Source organism: Phascolarctos cinereus, unplaced genomic scaffold (assembly GCF_003287225.1).
Source record: "Phascolarctos cinereus isolate Bilbo 61053 unplaced genomic scaffold, phaCin_HiC Scaffold_2;HRSCAF=192, whole genome shotgun sequence".
NCBI classification, from domain to species: domain Eukaryota; kingdom Metazoa; phylum Chordata; class Mammalia; order Diprotodontia; family Phascolarctidae; genus Phascolarctos; species Phascolarctos cinereus.
The window spans coordinates 157,644,961-157,669,074 of NW_027555625.1; the positions used below are offsets into that span (position 1 = coordinate 157,644,961).

The window sequence follows — 24,114 nt, forward strand, 5'->3', positions numbered from 1 at the left end:
GTATTAACAAACAACTGCTCTTTGACAAATATTTAAATGTCTGTCATTCATTTTACATAAAAATCAAAGGACCATGATTTCTTCAACCTTGTCATGTCTTGTCTACTAGGAATTCTAGATAATTTACCAAAGTTTAGTGAACTCTTCAAATTTTATACCTGCAAATTCTTTCAGCAAGCCAAAAATATTCTACTGTATTCATGGAAAGCCTCACAAATATAAAATTAGCTATGGATTGATCAGTTCATTTAATTTTTTGGTATACTGCCATTTTGTGAGTATATGACTCCTCACCTAGGCTACAAATTCCTCAAGGGCTGATATCTGCCCCACCCCCAGAGCACAGTCCATAGCAATGCTCAATAAATGTTTATTAACTACGATGGTAAAATACTTACAGAAGATAAATGATATTAATCCTCCCAAAAAGCTTTTCTGTAAATTTTCTGATGAGAGATTTAATACAGTAAATATCTTGTGATTCTGTTCTTCTGCAATGTACAAATTCTTCCCTGCCTCTTGGAGAAATCAGTGATGTCATTTTATGCCCTTTCATGAAAAGAGAAAACACTCCACTATAAATTTGAACTCATTAGCTGTCTTAGTTACAGCACTTATAACATTAAACACTAATTCAATCTCCAAAATGACAAAGTGAATACAATATTTTCCACATAGGTCTAGCTGGTTTTTCCCTGGGGGTACATCGTGTCAGCTATTGCCACAAGCTACCAGATACATTTCTCAGTGGGCTCATGCAGTTTCTGAGAATTGGTCTGTCTAGAGAGCACCGCAACTGTATTCTTTGTTGCCAGTAAAACTGCTCCCAAATGTTATAGCAGTTGTTGAAAGGGACTGAAATGAAATATTTACTGGTTCAGTATATTTAATTTACCACAATTGTATGTATCCAAGTGTTAGGGAGGAAATTCACTGTCACATCCAGTTTACAAAAAGGAAAGAAAACGATTGATTTTGCCTTGGGGTAACTTTGTTTAAACAATATTATGTCTATTTAGATTTGCATTTAGATAAAAAAAAATTCATAGCTATTTCTGTCAGACCCAAAGTGAAAAAGTCTCTAAAAATGCTGATAGCAATAATAGTACTTTTCCATTTATCAATTATCTTTCTGAGACTATCTAATCTCTCTCCCTCCATATGTATATCTATACATATATGGTATATACATGATATGTACACACACATATATACATATATACATACACACACATATATGAATTTAAGAAAATGTTCAGAATGTGAGAGCTAGAAGGGCTTTCAGAAGCCACTTCGTTCAACTTGTAGCTGAACAAGAATCCCTTGAACAACATATCCAACGAATGATCATCTGGACTGTTCCAAATCTCTACTTTCCAAGGCAGCCCAATCCACTTCAGGATACTTGTAATTGTTATGGCAGAAATTAAGATAAACTGAGGTGTGAAATTCTGAGCATGATCAATTTATTAGTTAGGCTAGCAGTAACCAATAAGTTGGATCAATGCCCTGGCTTGATGATTAAAGACCTTGAGTGACGGTTGACAGGGTTTTTCATAACAATTAGCAAGATGACAGGACAAAATCTGGAGCAACATAGGTGTGTCTTCTGATTGGGTATGGATAATATACATCATTTGGACCTCCCCTTCTGAAACCCCTTTAACCTCAGCCAAGACAAGTAATTTGAGTTGCTACATTAAGACAAAGGTTCTCAGGTGATGGTAGTAGTTCTTCAAGGGATGGGATTAGTGTGCAGGTGATAGGAGCTGCTATAAAAGTTTGAATGACAAGATTTGAACTTTTAGGTTAATTGAGTTTCTCTGAAAAGTGGGTGATGGGTGCATTTATAAGGATGAGGAACCTCAAAGGGTAATATTATATCTAGGTTGATCAAGTCTTAGCAAAATAGAATTAAAATCAGTTTTCAATTTTATATAACCCGCAACTCAAAACAAAACACAAGATTCCAAGTATTAATAAGTAGCATTTATAAAGGCTCCTTAAGGTTTGCAAAGCACTTCATAAATATTATCTCTTTTGATCCTCACAGCAACCCTGTAAGGTAGGTACTATTGTTACGTCTATTTTACAGATCAAGAAATTGAGGCAAACAAAGGTTCTAAACTTGTATCTTACTGACCCAAGTCCAGCACTTGCCACCTAGCTGCCCAAATATGATGTGATCAGAGTCCATACTACAGCTTTATCACCTCCCTTGTTACAAAGTTTTTCTTTACTTCAACCCCAAATTTGCCTCTCTGTAATTTCCTAGTTCTTGCCCTGTATATCCTAGCATGATGAGTCTAATTCCTATGATTGGAGGTGGCCATCATGTTCTTCCCACACCTTTGTCTTCTGATCTCCAAGTTAAACATCCCAGATCCTTTGACTAATATATCATGATCTTGAGGCCCATTGGCATCCCATTCATTTTCTGATGTTCATATTCTAGGTTACCAATGCCCTCCCTAAAATATGCCATGCAGAACAAAATACAAGAATCTAAACGAGCTGTAGACAGAGCAGGGCTGATACCTTCCTTATTCCGGACATTATATCTCTCCATATAGACTAAGATTGCATCAGTTTTATAGCTGCCGCTCACATATTGACTCACACTAAGCTCACATTCCACTAAAATTCCCAGAGTGTCCTGAGACATACTGTTATCTAGCTATATCCCCTTAAGAGCATTCACTGTATTAGAGGCTTATTAATATTTACACAAATAAATGGATAGAATGGAAGAATACTAACAACTAGAGGGATCAAGAAAGGCTTCCCCATAGGAAGTAACACATCAAGGGAACCCTGAAGGGATCCAAGGACCTTCCAGGGAGAACGTGCCTTCCAGGCAGAGGACAGCCTATAAAGGCATGGAGGTGGAAATGAAGTTCTAAGAAAAGCAAAATCAAGGAGATCAATTTGGCTGGAATGTAGAGTGGATGAGGAGGAATAATAATATGTTTAACTACTAGGTTCAATAGCTGTTATTCCACTACCTGACACTTTTTCATGAGGAAAGCTCAGGTTCAAACAGTCCAATACTCATCCCTGAAGTTATGCCCTACTTCTACCACTAGAGGACACATAGGCGAAATGCCCAGTTCTCCATGGAAAGAGTGAATTGGAAATCACTATCCCCTAATTCCACCCTTTTTTTGGGTGGCAGTGCTTACACAGCTGAAAATTCTTTACATATCTAAAATACAGTTTATCTATTCATAAAATGGATACAATAAAGGTAGTTTCTATACTAGCTAAGTCAAATATATTCACAAGTCTTAACTAGCCAGTGAGGGTAACAGATAAATGAAATATAAGTAATTCCAATCCACCAGTTTAAATTTAATCATAGTTTCAATTTCTTTTCCCAGTAACTTTTACTATCAATCAATCAGCCATCAAGCCATTTATTAAGCACTTACCAAGTGGTAAGCATAGTGCTAAGTCTGGAGTCAGGGAAAACTCACCATATACTTATTAGCTGTGTGACCCCAGGTAAATCACTTAACACTGTTTGCCTCAGTTTCCTAATCTGTTAAATGAGTTAGAGAAGGACATGGCAAACCACTGCAGTATCTTTGTCAAGAAACCCCCCCAAAAAAGGAGTCATAAGAAGTTGGACAAGAGGGAAAGACTGAAACAACAGCTGTTACAGAGCCCTGACGCCAAAAGATGAACTTCACTATATATTAACCACCTTATGCCTCAAAGTTTGTTGGAATATATTCCATTTTGCCTCAATGACCAAAGGGATAGTTGTGGTTGTTGTTTACCAATGGGGGAAAAAACCCTATTTTTAAAACAATAAAGTTTAAAATTTTTTAAGTGTTATTAGTTATTTTAGAAGAAGTGGACCTGGAGTCAGAAAAGTCTGGATTCAAATCATGTCTAAGACACTACTAGCTGTGTGACTCTAGTTAGTAAGTCACTTAACCTCTCTTGCCTCAGATTCCTCAACTGTAAAATGGAGGTAACAGCACCTGATTCGCAGGATGGTTGTAAGGCTCAAATGAGATATTTGTAATGCACTTAGCACAGTGCCTGGTACACAGGAGGAGCTATATAAATGTTTATTCCCTTTCCTCTATTTCCTTAATCCTCCTTGCTAGAGTGCAGTACTCTCCGGGCTCCCAGATCAAAACAGAAACGGCCCTAAGACGCTGAGACTACAGGACCCAGGATGCAACACGGCCCACACGCCAATCGCGGGATGACGTGTTTCCATAGTGGTGGTGCTTTGCCTTCTGGGAGTGGTAGTCTGTACTTTTTCCTTCCTCCGGAGTCTACAGGGCACCGTTCCAGGTTTCAGAGTAAGGCGTCTTTGCTTGCAATACCTGTAAAGCTTCTCCCTGACACCCAAATCCCTTGGCCCTAAACCACTGAGAATATACCGCAGTTAGAATACGTGTAAACCCTCCGCGGCACCGAGATAGACCCCTCTTAACTTGACTCACCTCAACTACAGCTCTCTCCACTCTGACTCCAGGACAGACAGCGAACGCCCGTTACTATAGAAACGGCGTCCCTTCCGTCACGTGGTGGATACGGGTAAAGGGTCACGTCTCGAGTACGACAGTTCCGTTTCCGGTTCCGGTTTGGAGTTGTTGCTTGGGTGTTCTTGGCCCGAGGCGAGTTGGGGTGGTTTCGGGGAGCTTAAAGAGCACAACCTACGGATTGGAGCCGGCTCTGAAGGGGTCGCGGGCCCACCCACGCAAACATGGCAGCGTCCACCGCGGCCGGAAAGCAGCGGATCCCCAAAGTGGCTAAGGTAGGGGTGAGCCGTGGAGCGGCCGAAGTGGGGGGTGGGGGGGGCCTTGAAGGAAAGGCTGTTGATGGTGTCCTGTCGTTGCTGTCTCTGTCGGGAGACGAAGAAAAAGCTCTCTGGTAGTGCGATACCGTTTTTCTTGGGAGCCAGGAAGGGGATGGGGAAAAAGCATCTGTGAATGGGGACCCTGTGGAGGCAGGCATTATGGAGGCACTGTGCCCCCAGCTCAGCAAACGTTTATTAATTTCCAGCTTCAGGAAGAATCCTGGCCCAGGGGCTTTACTAAGTGGGAAGTTTTTTTAGAGTAATATTGTGCCAGGAGGAAGTAACTGTTCAACAGTATTTAGATATTACCACTAAATGTGTTCATCGTGGCTTGTAAACATAAAGAACCTGTAATTACTAATCTTCTGACCAAAGAACCTATAGCCCCTAAAGCCCAGTACTTGCGACCGCACGCTATGATTCCACTGTTCAGATGCCAAGAACTGACTTACTGGGGTTTATTGGTTTTGCATGTATGTAAACCCCAGTAAATCAGTTCTTTGGCATCAGCAACCCCACTTTTATCAAGTAATGTACTTTTTGGGGATTAGTTTATAAATATTAGGAAATATGTGATGTTCTTGGGCTCTAAAGTCTATTTCCATTATACCCAATAGATATTTTCCATATAGTATTAAGTCCCCTTTCGCTTCTTTGAACTCACAAATACAGTGACTCGAAGCAGCTCTTAGATCTAAAACATTATGAGATGATTCAAGCTCTTTTCCCGTGTATTTTTCTTGTCAGCTGTGAAACCACACAGAATATTTGCAACCAAACCAAAACAGTTGTTCTCTATACTCATTTTCTTAACAAAAAAACTGATTACTTCCTTTCAGAGTGATCTTATTTTCCTCCCCCAATCTCAGTGTATAAATACCATCTTGGTGTTATAGCTATTCAGTTGTAAGTTCTAACTTAATTAGAAAGTTTATCTTTCATATGTATTTACTTCCAAGTTAGAGTTTGCATTATGTTATATCATCATTATGTTATATCATCTTCACAATGGAAGTAGTGTGGATATTATCATCATCACTTTATAGCTAAGGGAAATAGGCTGGGAGGTCCTGTCCAGGGTCACATAGTAAGTGGCAGAGCTGGTATTTGAACTGACATCTTCTGGTTCCTATTTTAAATATGGCTTTAGACATGTTTATGTTTCAGACCATTTAATTCATTTATGACTTCAAGAGGAATAAGAAAAAAAGTCCTATAAATAAAGGTTTTTTATTAACTTGACTAAAATGTGATACACGTTTTTGAAACAAATTAAAATATCAAATGAAAATTACTTTCAAGGTATTTCCTCCAGGGTCCAAATTTATTTTTATCCTAAGCAACAAGGACATACTGCTATTCATTTTGTTGCTGACTTTCCCTTAAGACAAAACTGAGGTAGAAGCAGTAAAGCATTATGTTTAATTTCATGAAGAAGTGAAAACATAATTTCCCCAGTAGTGTATCCTGTAATATGGTCCAGAAATTTAGCGCACACATATCAATTACATAAGTAATTATTATTTGAAATTTTATATAGTGAAAAGTGTAGATACCAAAAATAAATCTATTTGATTTTTAAGGTGAAAAACAAAGCGCCTGCTGAAGTACAGATCACAGCAGAACAGCTTTTGAGGGAAGCCAAAGAAAGAGAGCTTGAGCTTCTGCCACCACCTCCTCAACAGAAGATCACAGATGAAGAAGAATTAAATGATTACAAGCTAAGGAAAAGAAAGGTAAGTGAAAAATAGACTTCAGCCCTTCCAGGGGTGCTGTGAGCTATAAAGATTGTTGGCTAAGAGCTTGAGAAGTTTCTCATGCATTGTGATTAGAGAGACTAAAATGGATATTATTAGTAGCTGACAAAGAACATTTACAAACTGCTTTCCTCACAAAACTCCCATGGAATAGGTAGTACAAGGGAAAGGAGAAGGGGACAGGCATTTATTAAGAACCGACTATGTGACAGGTTCTGCGCTAAGCGCTTTAAAAAATTATCTCATTTAATCCTCACGACAACCCTAGGGTAGAGGTGCTCTTATTCTCTCCATTTTTCAGTTATGGAAACTTAGAGATTAAATCACTTACCCAGGGTTACATGGCTAGTAACTGTCTGAAGTGAAATTTGAACTCAGATCTTCCCAACTCTAGGCCCAGCACTCAAACTACTCCACTGCCTAGATCCCAGTATTATCCCCATTTTACAGATGAAGAAACTGAGTCTCTGAAACCTGAAGTGACTTAATCAGGATCACATAGCTAAGACTGCCCTTAAACCAGTGATTTTTCTGGCACCAACAAATTCCAGAAGTCCATGGCCTCTTATGACATTAATTTTGCCACCATAAATTATTAGTCAATTAGATTTTGCCTAAATAAGTAAAATTTTCTTTTTTCTTCTGTTTTACAACCAAAATAAATTCAGTCCACTAAAGGAGTGAGTTTATAATAATTTTTTTAAATGTTAAGGATCTAAACAAGATTAGTAGCTAGAGAGAGGACATGCTAATTAGAATGGGATACTCACTCAACAAGAGGCTTGGCATACTTTGCCTTCTTTAAATGCACCAGCAGTTTGCTCTTATTTTATTAAATGCTAGGGTTTTATGTAATATCCTCCTTATTTTGAATGTTTTTACTGTTATTTTTATGATAATTTTTTAGCAAAATAAATAATTACTTAAGTGTGTGCTTAGGTATTACCATGATTACAATGTATAAGCATTAAGATTTTTAAAACACTGTTAATGATTGGGTATGTTCTGCTATTTTTCTTCTTGTCGCCCTGTTGGAATTTGGTATCATAAGGATTTGTTCAAAGTACCTATCTCTTTTCATAGGTTCCTTCAAGTTCAGAGGTTTTAGAATGTGATGTCTGTGAATTAAATTTAAATGAATTACTTTCGTTAGTCTAAGAATTAAACCAAAGTATAATTTCACTTTTAATTGGTTTTATTTGGGTTGACTCTTTTTCTTTTCACCAGACTTTTGAGGACAATATAAGGAAGAATAGAACTGTGATTAGTAACTGGATAAAATACGCACAATGGGAAGAGAGTCTAAAAGAAATTCAAAGGTAAAATTTACACATATAAGAACATCATTTCATATATGGTGATGAAATAAACTAATAGATTTGAAAATGATTTGAAAAATTTTGGTTGCACAAGTATAAGATATTATTATATCTGCATTAGCAGGATGAATATTTCAGTGAATTATGTAAAGTATTTCAGATACTTACCTGAAATGTAGTTGTCAAGTTTTACATACTTTCCCCCCCAAAATGTTACCTTACAGAGCCCGTTCCATATATGAGCGTGCCTTAGATGTTGACTATCGAAATATCACTCTCTGGCTAAAATATGCAGAAATGGAAATGAAGAATCGCCAAGTAAATCATGCCCGAAATATCTGGGATCGGGCCATCACAACTCTTCCTAGGGTCAACCAGTTCTGGTAAGGTTATTCAGTATGATTTGTTTTTGTGTAGTCTATACTTTTATACAAAAGAACTCCTTATTGAAACATACAGATTTTTAACCATTTACATTTCAAATGTTTGATCTTTTCTGGAAGATAATATTTTAATCAGATAGTATTGTTTTATTAATCTTTTGGACAATAAAGCCTTAAGTCACCATGTCATTAAAGACATGAATAAATAAAAACCGTCCAGGGTTTATTTCTTCCTTTGACTCCATTTTGACTCCAGAGATTATCTTGGAATGATTTTGTCATAGGTACAAGTACACTTATATGGAGGAGATGTTGGGAAATATTGCTGGAGGCCGGCAAGTATTTGAACGATGGATGGAATGGCAGCCTGAGGAGCAAGCCTGGCACTCCTATATCAACTTTGAACTGAGATATAAAGAGGTGGATCGCGCACGTTGTATTTATGAAAGATATATCCTTTGAAAAAATTTTTGATTATGATTTATCAGATATATTGTATATTCTTTAGATAGTCACTTACTTATACTTGATAGCATTTATTTCCTGGGTAAGCAGTTAAGGATACAGATTTTATGTACTCTACAGTCTAGATAGGTGTACTCTGTTAAGCCAAAGCAAAACATTTCTGAGTAGTTCTTGGTGATATTTTCAAGGCATTCGTTTTATTTCTGTTTGCTCTTTTTATAATGTGATTATTTATCAAGTAATCTATAAAACATTTTTCTTAAGGTAACCTTGAAAAACAGGTAGTACTATAGTAGTATCACTGTCATCATCTTCCATTTAACAGATAAGGAAACAAGCTCATAAAAATAAAGTGACTTTCCCAAGGTCTTCTAGTTTTTAAGTAGCAGAGCTAGGATTTGAACATTCAGCTCTAAGATCAGTGCTTTTACCATTATCACATGTCACCAGGTACGCCTTTTTAAACAGAAGATAGTAGTCCCTTTTCAAGAGTGGCACCCAGTCTTTTCTCAAATTCATATTAGAAAAATCTCATTCACATTTGTTTAATGAGTCCATTCTATCTATCGTTTTTGGTCTTTGGTTACATTTTAAGTTTAATGATAAATCTGTGGTGGGTTTTTTCCCCTAAAGCAGAAATTCTTAACCTAAAGTCATCAACTTAAAAATTTTTTTAGATTATTGCATTTCAGTATAAAAGGTTTGCAATACTTTGTCTTTTATTTGGGGCATTAAAAAACATTTTTCGGAGGAGTCCATCCATTGGCTTTTCCAGTCTGCAAAAGCAAGACTGTTTTGTCACAAAAAAGGTTAAGAAACCATGCCTTAAGGGATAGTTTGGTATTTATGAGATTTGGTTATTTCATTTGGGCTCTACTAGTGATTGGACTTACAAAAGTTTCCATCGATATCTTGGCTAGCATTTCCTTAATTCCTCTCTACTTGTCCTTGTGCATCCCGATGTTAAGAACTGGATCAAGTATGCTCGCTTTGAAGAAAAACATGGCTATTTTGCTCATGCAAGGAAAGTATATGAAAGAGCTGTGGAATTCTTTGGAGATGAGCATATGGATGAACATCTCTATGTAGCCTTTGCGAAGTTTGAAGAAAATCAGAAAGAAGTAAGTATGTGTGCAATTTCTGCATATTATGCAAAAAGACTTTTATAAGATTTCTACTTGCTGTACATACTAAATAGATGTCCATTTTGTGTTGTTCTTTTATCTTTTTTAGAAGTTATTAAGACATAGTCAGCATTTCTACAGTAAAGAGAGGGAAATAGTTTAGCAGGAAGAGTTATAGAAAATCAGAGGAGGAAATAATCGTTGAAGACTGGGTTGGAAAGGAAAGGCTTCACAGGGGGCTGCACTTGAGCTGTGCCTTTGAAGTGCAGAGATGAGTAGACTTAGAGTAAGCAAAGGCACCAAGGTAAGATTGCATACTGAAGTGTAGACCTAGATTGGAGGGTTCGTGAAGGGCCGTAATGGAAAATAAGGCTTGAAAAGTAAGTTGGTGACAGACAATAAAAGGCCTTGAATGCTAGTTTAAGAATGTTGTACATTAGTCCATAGAAAACTGGGGAATATTCAAGCTTTTGACTGATGTTGCAAAGAGGTGATTTAATCTGGCAGCAAACTTCAACTAAAATCTTACTCCAATGGCTGGTGGCATGGTGGTGCTTGTAGCAAAGCACAAGTTCTTACCAATTCTACTGAGTTGGTGGGGCTTCAGATTTGAGCCAGTTAATGATCTTGTATGCCTCTCTTCTAAGACTCAACCAAGCTAAATTTAGGCGCTTATCACCAGAAGCCTGGCTTCTACCATCCGTTGATGATTTTTTTTCTTGGCCATAGCAACTCATGAAGAATGTCTGCTAAGATTTAAAGACATTAATTAGGTAGATCTGTGTGTGTCACTGGTGAGAACATCCCAAATGAGTTATTGAAGAAAAGAATCTTGCATCAATACATAATTTTGGTCATGTTCAGTCCCCAGCATTTAAATATTTAAAATATTTAAATACTTAAAAATTATGCATCATATAAATTCTTGAAATTATTTTAAATGAGATAAGAAATAATGATTAAAATGTATTAGCATTTGGATTGAAGCTTTTGTTGTTTATAGTTTGAAAGGGTACGAGTGATCTACAAATATGCTCTGGATAGGATTTCGAAGCAGGAAGCCCAAGAACTCTTTAAAAATTACACAATCTTTGAAAAGAAATTTGGGGATAGGCGAGGTATTGAAGACATCATTGTGAGCAAACGGCGATTCCAGTATGAAGAAGAGGTGAAGGTGAGTATTCCTGTATTAGTAATATCTTCCCTGTTCTTTTCCCAAGCAGCAGAGTACTTAGTGAAAGAAGTCATGAAACTATTGGCATGGGTTAATTGCCATTTCATGCTGTTTACCTTCAACTGAATGGCCCCTTGCTACTCTACAGCAATATTTTTGCTTATTTCTTATTGATTCTCTTTCATATTCACCTTAGCAACTGTTCAAAGTTTCATAGTCCTTTAATTCTACCTTATCTAATCAAAAGTTTTAAGTCCTTTGGAAATGAGCTCTCACACATTCCCTCATCAAAACTTCAAAACCTTTTCCTGTACCACCCTCCTTCCCTTTACCGTTGGAGGATTTCAAAGACATCCTACTTGCCATAGCCAATCTATGGTCTTGATCTCATCCCATTCCTTCACTCTTTCCTAATAAACTCCTCCATTAACTACCCCCTTTTTCTCCCCAACCTCTTCAATCCCTTACTTTGTACTGGTTCCTTTTCCTCTGTCTATAGTCATGCTTAGCACCCTCCCCCTGCCAAAAAAAAAACAACCCAGCAACGACATCTTCAGTCTACTATCCTGTTAAGCTATGTCTTTTCCCATTCACTGTCAACTTCTACAAAGAGTAATTAATCTATACTCACTTATTACCTCCATTTCCTTGCCACCTTTTCATTTCTTAACTCCCTGCAATCTGGTTTATTTGCCTGACTAATCACTCTACTGGAACTGCATTTTCCCCAGTCACCTCTGACCTCCTTGCTAAAATTTTGTTTGCCAAATCCAGTGGTCTTTTTCTTCATCTCATCCTCTTTGACCTTCCTGTATCACTTAATATTATTAACCACCTCTTCTTTCTTGATCCTCCTCAATTTTGTTCAGTTCAAGGAACATTTACTAAACACCTGCTACGTACAGAGAAATGACCTGGGGGCTAGAGATGCAGACATCAAAATCAGTCAATCAGCAGACTTTTATTAAAGGACCTAATATGTGGCTGGCAGTGCAAAAGGTGTTAGAGATGCAAATACAAAGACAGAAGTGATCTTTGCTCACAAAGAGCTTGTATTCTAATATAGAGGATAACAGTTACACATATAAATAAATACAGGATAAAGATGTAGAAGATAGTTACAATGTAGTTTGGAAGAATAGGGCCCTAGCAATTGGGAGAATCTGGGAAGGCTTCAAGTAGAATGTGGTTTCTGAGTTGTGTCTTAAAGGAAGAATGGGATTCTCTGGGGAGGATGTGAAAAGGGAGTACATTCCCATTCAAAGAAGTTTCAGAAGCTATTCCTAGAAAATAATATTCCATATCTTTTAGCTTAAGTGCTTGAATTGCTGTTTCTATCAAAGATACAGTCCCATCCTCTCCTAATATATTATAAATAGGTTTGATTTAAATTCAGTTTTAATTGTATTTATATTTAAAAACTTAGCTTCCTCCAAACTCAAAAACCAGTGATGGTCCCAGAGACCAAATGATTAAATATAACAACTTTCCTTTCAGCAGAGACTTTAAGAGTAGACTGTAGCATATGTTGTCAGACATAGTCTCTGTATCCATTGTTTTTGTTTAAGTTTTTATAACAAAGGAAAATTCAATTCTGGAAGGTGAGTGGGTGACATTTTACAAATAACTGATGTAAAAGCAAAAAGCATCAGTAAAACTTGTTAAAGGAATTGACTTCACTAAGACAAAATGAGGGAGTCATAGTTGGCAGTATCTGAAGATCTGAGGATTTTTATGGACTGCAAACTCAATATAAAGTTAAAATTTTATACAGTGGAAACCAAAAAAAGCAAATAGGATCTTGGGCCATATTAAGTAAGGTGTCATTTCTAGGAATAAAAAGGCAGTCGTTCCATTGGATTTTTGTCCTAGTCAGATCACAGCTAGACTCTCATGTTTGGTTTTGGGTACCTTAGTTTATAGGAAGGATATTTACAAGCTGGATACTCTATGGAAGATGGCAGCCAGGATAGTGAAGGGCCTTGAATCCATGCCACGTGAGGATTGGTTGAAGGAACAGAGAAGAGAAAACTCAAAGTGGTCATGGTGGCTATTTTCCAAGTCTTTGAAAGACTTTAATGTGGAAGAGGAATTAGAAGAATTAGGTATATTTTGTCCCAGATAGAATCAGGAGCAAAGGGTAGAATTTATTAAAAGGTAAATTTAAGCTCAGTATTAGGAAAAAATAACAGTTATCGCTCTCCGTAAGTTGAATGGGAGGTGGTCGTTTCTCTTCACTGAAAGTCTTGAGGCAGAGACTAGATGACAGCTTGTCAGATATGTTTTGGTGGAAATTTTTTTGGGGGTGGGTGGGTAATGGATTGCACTAGATAGCCCCTAAAGTCTCTACCAATTCTGAAATTCTGTGAATTTCCTTGTAGTGTGTTGCTGCTTTTTCAAGATACCCAAGCAAAAAAGAAATTAAATATATGTAAATCTTGACTTTGGCCCTGGCTCTGCCATTCATTGTCTCTGTGGTGTTAGGTGCCTCCTTTTGCCTTTATTTGTTAAGTCTGTCAGGAATTTTCTAAGAAAAAAGGTCAGAATTCTTTAGAAGTGTTCTGAAAGCCTTGCGAAAGTTACTATGTAAATCCCCACTGTTATGATCATGTTGCCTGGATAACTGGAAGGGCCCTCACCACTATCTTTCCTCCTAATGAGGTAGAATGTAGTTTATGATGGATTATAGAACTGGTTTTCTTCTTAGGCCAATCCACACAATTATGATGCCTGGTTTGATTATTTGCGATTGGTGGAAAGTGATGCGGAACCAGACACTGTTCGAGAAGTGTATGAAAGAGCCATTGCCAATGTGCCACCAATCCAAGAGAAGAGGCATTGGAAGCGGTATATATACCTCTGGATCAACTATGCACTTTATGAAGAGTTGGAGGCAAAGGTAAAAGGAACAAGAATAATTAATTGCATGTAGAGTATTTATGGCTTCTCATCTCCCTGTGGTTAAGTTTGGACTCCTTCAAACTGGAGAATAAAGCTTTAGATGCCACTAAGCCCATATTTCATATAAGATATAATGACCTTCAAATACATGGTTAATTTCATATTTACTGTATAGTATTTCAAAACCTTCCTATTTGCAGAACACACGAAGTTCTTTTCTCTCCTTGAGCTGTAGAGTGATGCCACTTGATATGTAAGATGAATAAATCAACCTAAGTAAGACTTTATTTAATTATATGTAGTTTCTCTTGGGCTTTCTTATTAATTTTCATCAAGTTAGTTTCTGCTTCAAGTGTATATCAAGTGATATATCCAAGAAAAGTCATTTAGTTAAATTACAGAGGGGCAGGAGGGAAATGGAGGGTAGGAGTTTGTATTCTGGGGATCTGAGCAAAAAATTATGTGTGTGTGCATACATGTACACATGTGTATACTTACATGTACATTTTATTCAGAGAATACTGAACAATTTTATTTCTGCTGATGAAAAAAAGCTCTTCAAAGAAACTCAGGTGATTTATTTTTATCATAAATGAAGTCAGTGCTTGAAAACATAGACATCTGAAAATAGTTAAGGTTTGGGTTGTGTATTTCAATTAGAATTACTAAAATCTGCTGCAAAAAAAGACTTAATATTTTTCCTGAAAGTTTCTGTTCTTTGTTTATAGGATCCAGAGAGAACCAGACAGGTATATCAAGCTTGTTTGAAATTGATTCCTCACAAAAAGGTATGGTTCTTCCTCCTTCACAGTTTCTCTTCCTCTAAGTTTGAGTGTCCTCCGGGGTTCTGTTTTAGGCTTTCTTCTCTTCTTTTTCTCTTGCCAGTCTTATTCATTCCTGTGGGTTCAATTAGCCAGTGAATTCCAAATCTATATAGTTACCCTCTAACCTCTTCTTTGAACTCTAGCTACTCAATGCCAATACCTGTATCTTGTCATAGCCCTTCTCAAAAACTACAGTGCCGCCTTATTGCCAGTGTATTAAAGTACACTTGGCATACAAGGAGTTTTGTATTCTGGCTTTGACCAACTTTTGTGACCTTATTTCATACTACTCTCCATCATTCTATGTTCAAGCTAAACTTTATACCGCTATACCTTGATGTTGACCTATCCTCTCTTGCCTTTGCCCATTTTTACTTGCTTCTCCCCATTTTGAATGGAGTTCCTCTACATCTTTGTCTTTTGAATTCCTTCTTTTCCTTTCAAGGGTTAGATCAAGTGCCACATCCTCTGTGAAACATCATCTGAATCTTCTCAAATCTCTCATGACTCTCTGACATATACATTTATTATATTCTGATTTGTATCATCACCATCTGTTTGTGTGTGCTTTGTACCTCATGATAAATTGTAGGTTAGCACCTTCAGAGCAAGGTCTGTGCCATTTTTCTCCTTTTTATCTATAGCTTCTAAGACAGTGCCTCATACATTTCAAGTGTTTAATAAATGTTGAACTGAATTGCATAAATTCCAGGGTGGTAAAAAAAAAAATCTAGCTCTGACAAATATAGTTCCTCCATTCACGAACTCATTCATTAACTAACTGGCATAGCACCGTGCCAGCCCTTATGGTGGTTTCAAAGGAGTAGACATGGTCCATGTTCTCTAGGAGCTCACATACTTAATTAGGGGATATAAGACATTCACATATAAAAAGTTAACACCAATACAAGGGAGTATATCTGCTAACTGCCAAATGATTTGTATAGGGACTAAATGCTTTAGGAGGTGAGGAGAAGGACTGTGGGCTGGATTGGTCAAAGAAACACCAGCATGAACTGGATATTGGAGAAAAGGCAAAAGAAAGAAGCCAGTCTAGGGAGGGAGTACTGAATGAACAAAACCATGTTTAGGGAACAAATCAATAAATATTTGTTGATCAAATCAGTGTTATCTACTTGGATTTGGCCATGTAGTTGTCTCCATTGTACCTTAGCCCAAGGACTGAATAATTAATGTAATACTAGTATAAATAATTATTGTAAAACAATTATTTTCTCCTTATAGTGATTTTGACTAGGTTTTTTTGTTGGTCATTTTACCCAGTTGTATTTCTGTTGTCAGAGGAGCAGGTTAGCTTTGGAGAAGCTCATCACCATGTTAACCAAAGAGTGATCATTTTTATGGCCACAGTCCACTGGAAGCCTTGTGTGCTCTGCAGCCTTTGGCACTGTTGATCACTCTCTTCTCCTGTATAACTTTGCTGGTTCTTCATTCAGGTCGTACCCACTGACCAGGGGTGTCCCCCAAGGCTATATTGTATCCTGGGCCCTCTTCTCTACTTCTTTGTCCTATTTACTTGGTAAATAGGTTCCATTGTTATCTTCATGCAGATGATTTCCAGTTCCATATATATATATAGCCTTGATTTCAGTTCTGAGCTCTAGTCTTGCATTGTTTTTTGAACATCTCCAAGTGGGTGTCCAGTGGGCATCTCAAACTCATTGTGTCCTAGATGGAACTCATTCTCTTTCCTCTTAAATCCTCTCTCCTTCCAAACTTGCCTCTTATTGAGGGTACCATCATTATTCCAGTCAACTAGGCTCACAAAATCAGTATCATCCTCAACTCCTCTCTTACACTCATTCCATATATCCAGTCATTTGCCAAGTTTTGTCCTTCCTGTCTTCACAGCCTCTCTTATTTATATCTCTCTCCTCCTCTCCACTCACATATCTACGTGGTACAGTCTCTCATAGGTAATGGATTATTGTTTCAACTTGCTGACTGGTCTCTTGGCTTCAAATCTGGCCATACTCCAATGTATTCTCACTTGCCAGAGTGCTTTTCCTAAAGCACAGGTTTGCCCACATCACCCTCTTATTCAGTAAATTCCAGTGACTCCTTTTTACCTTCAGGATCAAATATAAAATCCTCTGTTTGGCATTCCAAGTGCTTCACAACCCATTCCCCTCCTAGCTTTCAAATTTTACTACACCTTATCTCCTGCAGTCCAGTAACACTGCCTTATTGTTGGTCTTCATATGACTCTCCATACTCACCACTTGTTCTTGGCTTTCTTTAAGACTCAGTTCAAATCCCACATTCAGGAGACCTTTCCTGGTTTCCCCCAACTGCTAATGCCTTCCCTCTGAGATTACCTTCCATCTGCTCTGTATATCTTGCATGTATGTAGTTTGCATGCTGTCTCTCCCTTTAGACTATGAGCTCCTCGGAGTTAGAGACCTGTGTCTTTGCCTTCTTTGTATTCCTAGTGCTTGGCACTTAGTAAGTGTTTAATAAATGCTTGCTGACAGATTCATTGAGTAGGAGTTCATTATGAATCATAGGAGTATCCCCTCTGATGGAAATATAGAGCTTTGGAATTATTAAAATATTCAATACTACTATTGTATCTTAGTGTAATTGATCGTAACCAAAGTACATCATCACCATTAGCTCCACGAGATTTATTTCAGAGGAACAACAGCTTTTTAATTCAGAGTCCTTTATATTGGGGCGGGGGTTTGTGCTTTTGTTTTTCAGTTTACATTTGCAAAAATATGGCTACTGTATGCCCAGTTTGAAATAAGACAGAAAAATCTACCATTTGCCAGAAGAGCTTTGGTAAGTTATGAGGAGATTGTGAAACATGGAAGATTTGTTATGTAGTGATCAAACTAAATATTATAGTGACCACAAATTGTCCAGAAAACCAGAGAGTAAAGTTTTATCTTTAGTAGTTGAATAAAATTGATGATATTGCCGTCATTGTCTGCTAACACAAATGAGCCTTTTATTACTTCAACTGAAAAAAAGTTAATTTATAGCCTAGCCATATTGTAGTTACCAAAAACCAATTGTTCTTCAGTATATGCATAATCTCTGAATGTATGAATATAGTTTTACTTTGTAGTATGCAAGTATATCTTCCCCACCAGTAGGTTATTGCTCTTTCTCTATTAGGATTGGCCTCTCTAATGAAGTATTTGAAAGCTACTTTTACAGTCTCTTAATTTTTAAAAAAATGGTTATTTTCCTGCATTTAATTACCAGTTAATTATAGAAAACTGTATACCTCAAGATATCAGTGAGTAAACTCAAAATTACTAGTAAAAGCAACAAAAAACATTAGACTTTGGAGTTAGAAGAGCTGAAGTCAGATTCAGGCCTTGCTCCTAACTCCCTCTATGATCTGGAATAATATTGGGCCTCAGTTTCTTATCTAGTTCTAATGATCCTATGAAAATCAGTTCCTTCTTTGGCCCTCTTTGAAAGGCAAACTTGTAATTGCCTTTTTGGCGGGGGGGGGGGGGGGGGAAGAATTGGGGTTAAGTGACTTGCCCAGGATTACACAGATAGTGAGTGTCAAGTTTCTGAGGCCAAATTTGTATTCGTGTCCTCCTGACTCCAAGGCCGGAGCTCTATCCACTGCATCACCCAGGTGCCCCCAAACTTATTGTAATTGTAGTTAAGTTCAGTTAAGATACATTTTGGATTCACTGTACTATGCACTGTATTATAATCATACAGTTAAACAAGAAATTTGGATTAAACATTTACCCACAACTCCTTATCCAATTTTAGATTTTTATCTTATTTCTGAAATTTAAAAAGTTCACAACACGAAAGGAACGTTAACTCATAGCAGAACTACCAGTTAGCTAGGAAAGGATTAAGCTTTCATCAGAATTCAGCCATTTTATATGCAAATGAATTTTCCTTGGGTACTTGTTAAATCTACTATCTGGCCAGCCTAATAATTTTTTTATGCTATGGGACAAGAGAACAGTTTATGATGCTTACAGAGCATGTTTCATCCAGAACAATCCCTAGGAACACAGGCCATCGTTGTGCAACAGCAAGGGAATTTAAGACGTCGTGGTATTTTTTTGTTTTATTTTCTAGGGAACCTCTATTGGCAAGTGTCCCAAAAACAAATTATTTAAAGTCTACATTGAATTGGAGCTGCAACTTCGAGAATTTGACCGGTGCCGGAAGCTTTATGAAAAGTTCCTGGAATTTGCACCAGAAAATTGCACATCATGGATCAAATTTGCCGAGTTAGAGACAATTCTTGGTGATATTGAGAGAGCCCGGGCAATATATGAGTTAGCTATTAGCCAGCCACGATTAGACATGCCAGAGGTGAAATACTTATGTTATAATTATTTCTTGGGCATTTTTTGAGTATTATTTATTACTAAAAATGTTATTATTTAAATGTGTAAATTCTAGAGCAAAATGAAATCTAACTGGATAATTCCACTATTTTACCAGAACTCTACTATTCTTAGAGATTCAGATAAAAGAGGGTAAAAATGTCTTAAAAGTATTTACCCTCTTCTCTTGAAGAAAAGGTTCTGTTTTCCTCAAATCAAAAGTAGGAAAGGCATAGACCCTTAGCTTGTCCCAGAATTTCTTTGCCCTGGTGAGCTAATCACTTGAGGAGTTCTGAGAGGCAAAAATGACTATCCAAATTTGTCAGTTGTACTCCTTCTATCAAGCTAAGTTTATATAGAATTAGTAGACATTATGTGTGTGTGTATATGTATGTGTCTAGCTGTTCAGCTAGTCAATAATCAAACAATACATTGGAAAAGAGGTCTTGGGGATATTTTCATTTTTTAAGTTTAAACACTGAGATGTTTAGTTACTTTATTTAGGTACTTTGGAAATCCTACATTGATTTTGAAATTGAACAAGAAGAATCTGAAAAGACAAGAAGTCTTTACAGGAGATTGCTGCAACGAACACAGCATGTTAAGGTATGTGTGTGTTTTTCATAATCACTGTTCATTTTTTTACTTGCCAATAGTTAGTAGTCTTGAAGTTAGAAAACATGTTAATCTTGTATATGAAAGTTTTGTTATTTGTATAAAATAAAATACCTGAGTGCTTTTAAGGAGAGTGGGAATAGTCTAGATGCCTTTTAAATGTTAACTTTATCAAGTAGATTGTTGAGACCTGTGAAAAATAAAATAACATTGAGCTGAAAGAAACTTAGAAAGTCATTGCAAACTTGTTAAAGTTAGAGAATAGAAAAAAAAATGTGTCCAGAGTAATACTGAATCAGTTCTTTGAGTTTGTTTCTTCCTCTGCTTCTCTTCATCTATAATTTTTTTTTCATTGGGTTGGTACTCAAGCCCATTTCTGAGTTGTTGGTTTTTCCTTTTTTTTTTTTTCAATTTTCTGAAAACTATCTTGCTGTTTTAGGGAAGGATATGAGAAGTTAGTTTCTCTTGTCTAACATCTTACTCCTCCATCTTCTTAGCAGTTAACTAACATTATTTGACATCTTGGCATTTATATAAATTTTAAAAAAAAAAAATTTCAGTTAACAGGCTTTCCTTTCTCTCACTTCCCTCTCATTGGAAAAAGGAAACAAAGAAAGAAAAAAAAAACCAAGAAAACAAAACCCTTGTAACAAATAGGCATAACCAATAACAAATAAGCAAACCAATTTCCACATTGGCCATGTCCAGAAATACATGTCTCATGCATCTTGAGTCTCATCCCCTCTCTGTCAAGAGATGGGTAGCAATGGCATTGTAAAGACAAACAACTTTTTAAAGACTTAAAAACACTAATGACATTCTTGTAACATTAACTGACCCTTTTGGGTCACTGCTATAGGGCTCTTGTCACTTTATCATTTCCACCACTAAATGTGAAAATGTTGGTTTGTTCCACAAGTAGAACTAACCAGAAACTGAACAGGAGGAAGTGCCACTATTAACACTTATCTTAAATGATTATAGTTGTCTACTTAATTTGATTCCATAATGACTTCTTTCTAGGTATGGATCAGTTTTGCCCAATTTGAGCTGTCTGCAGGAAATGAAGAAAGTTTAAGTAAATGCAGACAAATTTACGAAGAAGCCAACAAAACTATGAGAAACTGTGAAGAGAAGGAAGAAAGACTCATGTTATTAGAATCCTGGCGGAACTTTGAAGATGAATTTGGAACAGAATCTCATAAGGAGAGAGTGGACAAACTCATGCCAGAGAAAGTTAAGAAGAGAAGAAAAGTACAGGCAGAAGATGGGGTAAGAGTTAGAAATCTAGGACTGCTACCAGTTTGGTGTAAAGAAATTGATATGGACATATCAGATTTACAGGTTTAAGTCCAGGCAACAATTTAAAATTTGATTTGCACACAGAAGGCACTTAATAAATTCTTATTGAATTGAATATTGGACTTATACAGCGATTATGATTTTGGCATCTTACTAAATCTAGGTAGATTCTTATAGATTAAGAATTTTTTTTCACTGTTTTTGTGTCACTCATAAACCACGTTGTCTCTCCAAAATTTTAGGCAACTAACTCTAACAAAGTCATTGTTTCTTTGCCAAATAATTAGACTGGGACTATACATTGTGAAAATGTCCCAATTAGTTAAAGTGGCTGAAAGTTAGATGTTTAACGCCTATCTATTCCATTTTCTTTATTTTTTCTCTTCAGTCTGATGCTGGCTGGGAAGAGTACTACGATTATATCTTTCCAGAAGATGCTGCAAACCAGCCCAACCTCAAACTGCTGGCAATGGCCAAACTTTGGAAGAAACAGCAGCAAGAAAAGGATGCTGCAGAACAAGACCCAGACAAAGATATGGATGAGAGGGAATCTTGACTTTTTCCATGTTCTTGCATTTTTGTTGTTTTTACAAATGCCTACTTTACAATTATTGTGACTTAGGAAACTTTTGTGTAGTATTTTTTATCAGTGGTGAACCTTGTACCTTTGCTATGCTATGCCTTTAAAATATTGATGAGTTAGCATTGAGAAGATTGTAAATAAAGGACATAAAATTTCTTCTTTATAACACAGCTTTATGTTTTGTAGAAAATATTTTGTGTCTTTTCAAAATACAGAATTTTTTAAATGTCTGAGATTGAACTGATTATATAACTTTATATTCACAAGAAAATTTTCAAATGTCATCTTGTCAAGTAGCAAGCATTAGGCGCATTAGGCTTTCATTTTTCTATACTGTTTTCCTGTTAAAGAACTAGTGTGTCATTTTTAGTATGTAAAATCTGGGCTATGTCATGGTTTTTATACATGTAGGATTCCTTATGAGAAATTGTTGGGTGTACTCAGATGAGTGTAAACATTGAGTGCTTTTAAAATTTGCAAAAACTGTCCAGCTTCAACCGAACTGTTTTTAGAGGCAGTGTGACATAGTGGCTAGAGTATTGGAGTTAGAGTTAGGAAGGCCTCAGTGAGAATACCTACAAGTTAGATAATATTGGGAAAATCACATGACCTTCAATGCCTCAGTTTCCTCATCTATGTAAAATGAGAATGATAATAGCACCTACCTCAGGGTTGAGGATCAAGTGAGAAATATATATAAAATGTTTTGCATACTTATAGAGCTATATGAAGAATTAACTTAGAAAATTCCTTATGGAAAATACAGAGAACTCTGAAGAAAGCCTAAATACATTAAGTGAAGAAAAAAACTATAGTGGTCAGTGCTGAATTTAAATAAACAGAAGATGAAAATATTTTCTCCTAGCTCCTATAAATACCATACTAAATTTATACAGTGTCTGTGAACCTTTAGAGAAAGCCAAAGGGGTGGATTTACAATCAGAAAACCTGAGTTCATATCTCTCAGATACATAATAGTTATGGCACTCTGGTAAAGTTATTTAACCTGTCAGTTCCCTCATCAGGAAAATGGAGATAACACCACCTATCTCATAGGTATTATGAAAAAATACATGAAAAAGGCTTTGCAAATCTTTATTAAAGCACTATATTATTATCTATTTCTTATGGTAATACATATTAAAAAATGCTTGAATTAACATACTGGCAAGTTCAAATTCCCAAAAGATATATTTTATATATAAATGTGTATGTATATATGTGGGTGTGGGTATATACATTTAAACTGTTATTGAGATGTCAGCTATTTCCTTCAGCCTGTACTATACCCTAGGAAAAGGGTTTAATTCTAATTTTAATATACCATAGGGCTGTCCAGGCAAGAATACAAACCTTAAACAGCAGTGGGCAGCTAGGTGGCAAAGTGGGTAGAGCACCAGCTCTGGAGTCAGGAGGACCTGAGTTCAAATCCGGCTTCAGACACTTGACTTTAGCTAGTCCCTTAACCCCAAATTGCCTCACCAAACAAAAAGAGTGAGAATACTCATGCCAGAGTTCTTGGAAGTGATATGGTCTTCAAGACCAAAACATCAACAAATAAGAGGATGAAATCTATCATTTGGTGCCATAAGTTTGTATTTTTATCAGTCAAAGAGTATTTGTTAAGCCCTGGGTATAAAAACAAAGGAAGGTAGAAATGACCAAATTAATGCTGGCCCTAAGGAGCTTTCTGACTTAATGAGATAAAATGTAAAAACATGAAACAGAGCAGAAGATAACCTCTGAATGAGAGGCCACTAGCAGAAGAGGAGGTATGAATGGAATCTTGAAAGAAGCCAGGGGAAAAAATGAAATCTAACTGGATAATTCCTCTTATTTTACCAGAGCTCTACTATTCTTGGACACTTAATGAGCTGTGTGATTCTGGGCAAGTCACTTAACCCTGTTTGCCTCAGTTTCCTCATCTGTAAGGTGAACTAGAGAAGGAAATGACAAACTACTCCATTATTTTTGCCAAGAAAATTCCAAATGTATCAGATGACTGAAAAACTGAACAATCAAAACAGAATTGTTCTATTATATGACTGTAAAGCACTTTGTTCAATGTAAACTACTATGTAAATATTATCATTAATGAAATTCAAAACAGATATGTCTATGCATATGGAGGTAAAACAGCAAATTCAGGCCCCTTCAAAAACATTTCAGTTTTGGTATGAGTGAACTAAATTTCAAGTGCTGGATTTTAGAAATACAAAACATTCAGCAAAGTAATTGGCTATAAGGATTTCTTCTTGCCATTCTGTTTTTAATCATTTTGGCTGTACAGCTAAGCAACACTTTTCACAGTAAAGTTTTCTAATAGGGACTTTGACTTTCAGTAGGGAACAGTTCCTTCAAAAGTTGTATATAAATAATTTTTGTAAAACGAACAATTACCTTCGATGTTCATGAGCCATGTGTTAACAATACATATATAGATATATATAGATATATGTCCCAAGATGACTCAAGATTAAATAAACCATATACTACTGTCTTAAAACC

General features: G+C 36.5%; 2 protein-coding genes across 2 annotated transcripts in view; one reads left to right on the forward strand and one right to left on the reverse strand.

Moving 5' to 3' along the window:
* CFAP61 (cilia and flagella associated protein 61) overlaps positions 1–4,531 on the reverse strand; it is a 355,672-nt gene extending 351,141 nt beyond the window's left edge. Inside the window, exons 1-2 of the mRNA XM_020986789.2 lie at positions 4,464–4,531; positions 399–549 (exon numbers count right to left, since the gene is read on the reverse strand). Coding sequence (XP_020842448.1) covers positions 399–541 — 143 coding nt within the window. The 5' untranslated portion in view covers positions 542–549; positions 4,464–4,531. The remainder of the gene's footprint in view (positions 1–398; positions 550–4,463) is intronic.
* Positions 4,532–4,595: 64 nt separating this feature from the next.
* On the forward strand, positions 4,596–21,836 carry CRNKL1 (crooked neck pre-mRNA splicing factor 1). The gene is made up of 14 exons (XM_020986776.1): positions 4,596–4,777; positions 6,403–6,555; positions 7,804–7,895; positions 8,120–8,278; positions 8,563–8,729; positions 9,686–9,864; positions 10,871–11,041; positions 13,749–13,940; positions 14,671–14,730; positions 17,491–17,571; positions 18,853–19,092; positions 19,611–19,712; positions 20,745–20,993; positions 21,412–21,836. Exons 1-14 carry the CDS (start codon positions 4,727–4,729, stop codon positions 21,577–21,579), a joined length of 2,064 nt encoding a protein of 687 aa, XP_020842435.1. The 5' UTR covers positions 4,596–4,726; the 3' UTR covers positions 21,580–21,836.
* Positions 21,837–24,114: the final 2,278 nt, after the last annotated feature.